General features: G+C 46.7%; 1 protein-coding gene across 1 annotated transcript; it reads right to left on the bottom strand.

The window, feature by feature from the left end:
- Window positions 1-1,631: 1,631 nt before the first annotated feature.
- Window positions 1,632-7,853, bottom strand: LOC101992538. The gene is made up of 2 exons (XM_005366726.2): window positions 7,781-7,853; window positions 1,632-3,742 (listed from the first exon to the last, which is right to left on the bottom strand). Exon 2 carries the CDS (start codon window positions 3,519-3,521, stop codon window positions 1,632-1,634), a length of 1,890 nt encoding a protein of 629 aa, XP_005366783.1. The 5' UTR covers window positions 3,522-3,742; window positions 7,781-7,853.
- Between the last annotated feature and the right edge of the window lie 452 nt (window positions 7,854-8,305).

Raw genomic sequence — 8,305 nt, 5'->3', positions numbered from 1 at the left:
CTGGACTGCAGACATGTGATACTATTATAAGCTCTTGTACCATGACTTCCCTGCAGCAATGGACTGTATCCTCAATCTATGTGCCAAAATTAGCCTTTGCTTCCTTAAGTTTCAGCATCAGGAGAAGTAACTAATAAAAAAATTGATACTGAGAAGCCTTGTGGTTATTGGGCCCTTGGAGTTGGTATGTGGGGGGAATATTCAAGTTTGTTACTTTGTACAATAGGCCTGTATACTCTATGGAATATTTTGTTGTGTTAGGAGCGGCGGAGCTGGGTCCCCAGCACCCGGCCGCCTGCATGGCTAGCTTTATACCCGAAATAATTACACGGAAACTGTATTTTTTTAATCACTGTCTGACCCATTAGTTTTAGCCTCTTATTGGCTAGCTCTTACATATGGATCTAACCCATTTCTATTAATCTGTGTAGCCCACAAGCTGGCTTACCAGGAATGATCTTAACCTGCATCTGTCTGTAGTGGGACAATCATGGAGACTCACTGACTCAGCTTTTTTCTCCCAGCATCCTGTTTTGTTTTTTTCGCCTACCTAAGGGTTGGCCCATGAAATGGGCCTAGGCAGTTTTTTTATTAATAAGAAATCATTTCCACCCCATTTTTATTATTTTATGTAGTCCACGAGCCGGCTTACCAGGAATGATCTTAACCTGTATCTGTCTGGAGTGCTGGAACCATGGCGACTCACTGACTCAGCTTCTTTCTCCCAGCATCCTGTTTTGTTTTTTTCGCCTACCTAAGGGTTGGCCCATGAAATGGGCCTAGGCAGTTTTTTTATTAATAAGAAATCATTCCCACATCAATATTTAATGACCCATTCTCTCATGGGAGCTTGAAAGAGAAGAATGCTTAGAGAAAGACAATGGCTGTCCAGTTTGTAAGCTTTCAGAATGGAACATCAACTGTCAGAAATTGTGCTAGGAGCCACCAACATTATATTCTGGCAAAGAAATTGCCTGTATTGTCTTCATGTCTTGATAGTCTGAATGTAAAGTGAATGAACTTTGATAGTGGGAATTTCCAGGGTATTCAGATTGTGGTATAGTTGCTACGGCTTACCTTGGTTTATCCTGGTCTGCAGTCTGGTGAATATGATAAAGTCATTTGTGGTAGTTTGAATGAGAATGACCCCATAAGTTTATATATTTTTAGTTGGTGGACTGTTTAGCTAAGGATTAGGAAGTGTGCCCTTGTTGGAGATATGTCACTAGGATGGGAACTGAGGTTTCAAAAGCCCATGCTAAGTCCAGAGTCTCTGTCTGCCGATAGCTATGGATCATATGTAAGCTCTCAGCTACTGCTCCATGCTTACCTGCTTGATGCCATTCTGCTTACCACGATGGTCATGGACTCACCTTCTGAATCTGTAACCTCCCAAGATAACTTCTTTTGCACTAAAATCCATTATTTTAAATATTAAAGCTTTGTATGCAAGCTTTGGATGCTGTGTGTGTGTGTGTGTGTGTGTGTGTGTGTGTGTGTGTAGTTATAAGGTAGGGGTTCTAATGCAAGGGGGGAAATTAGAACACTAGAAATGACTTAGATGCAATAGAACAAAACAAATACTAGTTTTTACTTTGATGGGTTTATTTGCTCATGTTTGCTTATTAAGCCTATTCACTTTCGCTATCCGATTTTCCGGAATTATACCCCATTGCTTTACGACGATCGCGGATCATATCTGCTTCATTTTCAGGTAACTCAGCACTTGGTCTCTCTTTATGAATTTTGTGTAGTTGAACACCTGCTCTTATGGCTTCCAACAGTGTGTTCCTTGTTTTGCCCATCATTGGTAGGACTGATGAAGGATTTTGGTTTCCAGGATTTGGATTAACAGGCTGAGTTATTGCAAGAGATCTATGGCTTGAAGTGGATATTGATTTCATCGAAGACAATGATGACTGTAGAGTGGTAACTTTTGTTGAGTTTAAACATGATAGCTGCGGTGGTGGTGAATACAAATGTCCTTTGTACTTTGTCATGTGTAATTGTGACTGTGCTTCAATAAGTTTTGTTAAGTGGCTCACTGAACGTTTTGGTGATGGTGATAAATTTGAAGACATCTGGGTTTTTTGGTTTGATGAGGCAGGTACTGAAACAGAGCGTGGTACCCTGGACGATCTTGGTAATTGGGCACTCGAAGAACCTGATGTATTTGAGACTTGGTGTTGTGGTAGTGGTCTACTTGCAGAGCTTAATTTTGATGCAGATGCTAGTGATGATTTTACAGTTTCTGGTGATTTTGGAAAAGACTTCACGGGTTGACAAATGGAATATTTTGATTGCACGGCTATAGCAGAGTCAAAGAGATCTAAAGCGGAGTCCCATGACTTACTTAATGCAATTACTGAAGGAGATAAAAGTGAAGTGATCATCTGATCTTGACTCTGTGGACTTAGACCACCTGGTTGCAGTTCCAAACATTCATGAGATGCTGGTGTTGAAGTGAATTCAGGTGGCATCTTTAGATGTATTTTAGAAGTGGTTTTTAAGCAAGCAGATGTTGTAGTTTCCAAAACAACGAATGAAGATGTTACTGGCGAGCTAACAATCCTGGGAGCAGATGGTCTTTTAGAACTGGCAAGGTGGATCAGCCAATCAGAAGGCAATGGTGGTGTTTCTGGTGCAAGAGGGTTGACAAATACATCTTTTTTGTGATGAATTAGCGATGGTGGCTGGCTGAGCATCACGTTCCCCTTACCAGTTCCATAAAGGACACGAGGTAGTGACTGGCTCATACGCCCAATGCCATAATGTAGATGTTCTTGCTCACCAGGTAAGTTGTTCGCTGCAGATTTTTCTTGAGGCTTTTTCTTCAGTGGAAAAATGTATAACGAAGAGCCACCTTCAGATTGATCTAAATATGAATAAGATACTGCACAACCAGAGGCTGAAATGTGATCCACAGAAATACGTTCTTTCACTAGTTGACACTGTAGCTTAGTTTTGGTTCCACTATCATGATCTAGATTCTTTTCCTGTATGTATTTCTTGCTTGCTTGTTCTTTATTCTCAGGTACAATTTTTTGTGCAAATTTGGAAGAATATAAACATGAGTGTAATGAACTGTCAGAAGAACTTGAATCTTCCATGTCATTTTGGTAGTATGTAGGTAATGTAAGAAGTGGTATTGTTGTATTAGTATCATTTCTTTCAAAGATGTTAACAGGTAATGATGTACAGGAGTACACTTGCTGGGTTTCAATAGTTATATTTGGAAGATTCTTCCTTGATTTCCACACTTCCATGGATAACACTTCATTTGGAACATTGTGAGCAATAACATCAGTTAGCTGGATTATACTTTCTTGTAAATTTTGAAGTTTAAAGGAGATGCTACGAATCTCTTTATCTAATTTTCCGAATAAGTCTTCAGTGTGTTTATCAAGATCATTTACTCGACTCACTATTTTGTTTAATGATGTCAGAATTACATGGATGAACTCAGAAATTGTCTGTGGTTGACTTAGATATTGTTCAAGCTTGTCTTCATTAAGCGACATGATGGATTTTTGTTAATAAAGAAGTGAAGTGTAGAAAGATGCTTCTATAACCCTGCTTTAAGCATCCACCACTCTTATCAGTCCATTCCAAGTTGTTAAACACTATCCTAAGCTTTTCCACCATCTGTTAATCACACCTTTGGAGAAGTGAAGGCACCAGCTTCTTGCCTTCAAGTTGTCAGCAGTTACAGAACAAGCATGCTGTTTCATAAGATTCTTTTCTTTGAACAAGCAGTGAGACAACGTACAATTACATCATTGTCATACCCAATCACCCTTCCTCCTCCTGGTATCTTCAACCTGCCCTCTTGAAGCTGGTAGCCTTCTACCTGCCTCACTCTCTTAACACCACCTCTTTGTTTCTTCTGTCCTCTGCCCTCCCCCCCCCTTCTCTGGTTCTCTGTCCTTAACTCCCTCTTCCTAACCCACCTTCGTAACTCCACCCTCTGCACTTATGACATCACCTTCTGCTCTCCTGGCTCCTCACTCCTTGGTTTCTTTCCTCTACCATCCTTCTTCTGCAATCAGCCCTCCCCATCCTCCAAAAACTGTCCTCCTCCCCTACATCCTACCCTCCGGACTTCACTATGTCAACACTACTCTCTCCTTCAGAAGTCCTCTGCCTTCCTGCTCTCCTACTCCTTCATCCCTGTTCTTCCTCCACATTTTTCTCCATCTACTTTCACACAATCTCCTACCCCCTCCAACCTCCTCTGACCTCCTCGCTCTGATCATCTGTCCACTCCTGCTCTTAGGCCACCATACCCCATCCTTGCACACCCTTGACTCTCCTAAGCCTCTCATAAATCTGCTCTCTGCCTTCATTTCCCCTCTACATTCCTATCTTGCCTCCCGTTGCATTCCTCTTCCTCCGGCTTCTTCCTTCTCTATGCCATTTATCCTCCTCCGTTCTCTATTAAACTCTACCTTCTATCTACCCCTCTACTTCCACCTTCCCTCCCTTTTCTTCCTCCCTCTGCTAGCTTCCCTGTGTACTCTACTGTACTGTTTCTCCTAATCCCAGCTTCCTGACACCACCCTCACTGATTAGGACATCACACTCCCGAACTCTAGCTCCTCCTCCCTCTACCCTCCAGTTACTGTCTCCTGCCTTTGATCTCTTCTTCCCTCCACTCAACGCTTTTCTCCCTCTGATCGCCTATTCCCTGAGTCCTCTTTCATTCACAGCCCTCCACACTCCTCCCTGCTCTCTTCCCTCTATCATTTCCATATGACCTGGCACCTATTACTTCTGCCCCTCCTCCTCAAACCTCCTAACTCTCCTCTTAAGCCCTGTTCTTCCTCTACGCCCTTGGCTCTCCTTTCTTCGCCCTCTGGTCTTTCCATTCTGCACCTCCTTTCCCTTTCCTCCTGCCCCCTTTCCCTCTTACCTGGGCTTTCTTCCTCCCTTAGCTGTTTGCCCTGTGCCCTGTGCCCTCTCTTTGTCTAGACTGACCTCCCGCTGTGCTCCTGCTGACCCTGCCCTCCTGACTCCACCCACCCTGCTTATGACATCACTCAGCTCTCTGCACTCCTCCCTCTCCTCTGATCTGCTGTCCTCCCTCTGCCCTCACCCCATCCTCTCCTCCCTGGACAGTGCTCCTCCCTGGGATCTTCTCTCTTCCCTCTGCCCTCCACACTCATTTGACTTTTCCTCCTTTTGATCTCTACTCCCTTAACACAATTCCCTCCTCCCTCCACCTCCCCCAACCTCTTTCCTATGCTTTCCCTCCAACCTTCTTCCTTTTCCTTTCCTCCCTCTGAGGCCATTCGTGTGCCATCTTCCCTCTGTTCTTAGCTCTCCAAACTTCTCCCTCCTTTCTTCACTCTATGTCTACCCCCTGGCCCCTCCTCCTTCTCCCCTACCTCTTCAACCTTCCTCTGATGCATACTCAGCACTCTCCTCTTTGCCCCCTTGGCTTCCTTCCCCCTTCTATCTGTGGTTTCTTCTTCCCTCTGCTCTTCCACCCTGCCTTCCTGCCTTCTGCTCTCTCACTTCTGAGTTTTCTCCTCCTGCCCCCCCCTACTGACTGCACCCATCCTAATTATCACATTACATTCTGCTCATTTGCTCTTCTCCATCTGCCCCCCCCCCCATCCCTCTGGAGACTTTTTTCCCAGACGCAACTCCTCCCTCTGCGCTCCACTTTCTTCTCTCCTCCCTTTGATGTCCATCTCTCTTTCCATAATATCCTAACCCTCCAACCTCCGACTTCACCGATGATCTCTCCCTCTAACCATTTTCCTTCTGCTTCCATAGCCCTCCTCTTCCTCTTTCTGATCATCTCCTCTCTCTGCTCTCTTCCCGCTGACTTCGGTTCTCTTGACCTCTCAAACACTCCTCCTGGTCCCTCAAGCTTCCACTGCTCCTCTCTGTGTGCTGTTCTTTCTTCCTCTATGCCCTTGGCTCTCCTTTCTTCTCCCTCTGGTCTTTCCATTCCGCAATCCTTTCCCTTTCCTCCTGCCCTCCTTTCCCTCTTACCTGGGCTTTCTTCCTCCCTCAGCTTGTTTGCCCTGCGCCCTCTGCTGTCTCCTCATCTGGACTGACTTTCCCCTGTGCACCTGCTGACCCTGCCCTCCTGACTCTGCCCACCCTGATTATGACACCACAGTCAGCTTTGCACTCCTCCCAGCTTTCCTCCTCTGTTGCCCTCTTCCTGCTCCCATCATCCTCTCCTTCCTAAACAGTGCTCCTTTCTCTGGGCTCTGATCTCTACCCTCAGGTCTGCACACATTTCACCTTTCCTCCCTTTCATGTCTCCCTTCACACAATTTGCTGCACACTCTGACCTCTTCTGACCTTCGGCCTCCAACGTTTTTCCTTCTACCCATACTTGCTCTCTTTCCCTGCCTGTGCATCTCTCTACAGCCCTCTGATCCACTCCAACTGTGCTCTTGAATCTCAACACTCCTCCCTGCTCTTGCCCCTTGCTTTCCCCTTCCTCCCTCAGTTTTGCCATCTTTGCTCTTTACCTGCTCTTTCTTCACCCTATGATCTCTTCCTAACCCCAGTGTCCTCTTTCCCCCTCCCTACCTGAGGTTTCTTCCTTCCCTATCTTCCCTCTGCCCTCTGCCCTCTGTAGTGACTCCCCTTCTCCTTCTGACTTCACCCACCCTGATTTGCCATCACACTTTGCCCTCTGCACTCCTTCCTTTTCGCCCACCGCCCTCCTCCCTCTATGCCCAACCATCCCTGGATAGCCACCCCTGGCTCTTCTCTTTTTCCTCTGCTCCCCACACTCATTTCACCTCTCCCTATGATGGACATCTCTCTTCACAACATTTCCTACATCCTCCAACCTGACCTCCTCACTCTAATCGCCTTTCCCGCCAACATCTTCCTTCTCTCCACTTCTACCCTTCTTCCCTCTGATCTCCTCGCTCTTTCCTCTTCCACTGCTCTCTGTTCTTAGGCCTCCATCCACACTCTTCCTTCCTTACCTACCTCTAGTGCCTCCTCCCTCAACCCTGTTCTTCATGCCCATTACCTTTCTTTATCTCCTGTGTCTGACCTCTACTGCACCCCACCTTCTTTCCCTCTCCTACTGCCCTCCTTTCCCGCTTACCTGGGCTGTCTTCCTCCCTTAGCTGTCTGCCCTGTGCCCTCTGCCTTCTCCACCTCTAGACCAACCTCCCCCTATGCTCCTGCTGACCCTGCCCTCCTAACTCTGCCCATGCTGATTATTACATCACACTCAGCTTTGCACTCCCACTACCCTCCTCTCTCTGCTTTCTGCCCCTCATCTCTCTCCTTTTTTCTTTTGATATCTTCCTCCCTCTGGAAGTCTCTCCCCTCTCCCTCAACAGAATTCTCTCCCCTTCAGAAGTCCCCTGCCCTCCTAGGGCTCTCCTACTCCTTCATCCCTGTTCTTCCTTCTCAAAGTCCTTTGATCTCTATCCTGCTCTTGATCTCCATCTCCCTTCACACTATTCCCTTCCCCTCCAGCCTCTGAGCACCTCCCTCTGGTCACCTCTCCCTCTACCACTGTTGCTTTATTTTCTGCTGTGATTTCTGAGTTTTCTCCTCAGCCCTCTTGCCTACTCTTCACTCTGTGTTCTTCGATCTCCACACTGCTCCTACTCTTCCTGTAATTTCATCTCCTCCTGATTCCCTTTCCTTCTGCTCTAAACTCTCAGCACCCTGGTCCTCTTCAGCCCTGTTCTTTTCCTCTACACCCTTGGCTCTCCTTTCTTCGCCCTCTGATCTCTTCCATTCTGCACCTCCTTTCCCTCTCCTCTTGCCTTCCTTTCCCTCTTACCTGGGCTTTCTCCCTCCCTTGCCTGTTTGTCCTCTGCTCTCTGCTGTCTTCTCCTGTGGACTGACCTCCCCACCATGGTGTTCCTGCTGACCCTGCCCTCCTGACTCCGCCCACCCTGATTATGCTATCACACTCACCTCTCTGCACTCCTCCCTCTCCTCTAACTGATCTGTTGTCCTCCCTCTGCCCTCTTCCCTGTGACCTCATCCAACTTCTCCTCCATGAACTTTTCTCCTTTTTCTGGCATCTTCTCCCTTCCCCTTGCTCTCCCCACCTCCTTCACTGCTTCTCCTTTTGATGTCTACCTCTCTTCCCACAATTTCCTACCACTCACATCTCTTCCAGGCTCCTTTCTCTACTCACCTCTCCTTTTCCCTTCCATATGCCGATCCCTTCCTCCCTCTGATCTCCTCCTCCCTGTGTCCTCTTTCCCCAGCCTTCAGTCTGGTCTTCCTGTTCACTCCTCCCTTTGGTCTCTTATACTTTGACACTCCTTCTGGTATTTCTATTTTCACCTTTTTGGGC

Source organism: Microtus ochrogaster, unplaced genomic scaffold (assembly GCF_000317375.1).
Source record: "Microtus ochrogaster isolate Prairie Vole_2 unplaced genomic scaffold, MicOch1.0 UNK13, whole genome shotgun sequence".
Lineage (NCBI taxonomy): Eukaryota > Metazoa > Chordata > Mammalia > Rodentia > Cricetidae > Microtus > Microtus ochrogaster.
This window is presented reverse-complemented; position numbering and strand designations above follow the sequence as displayed.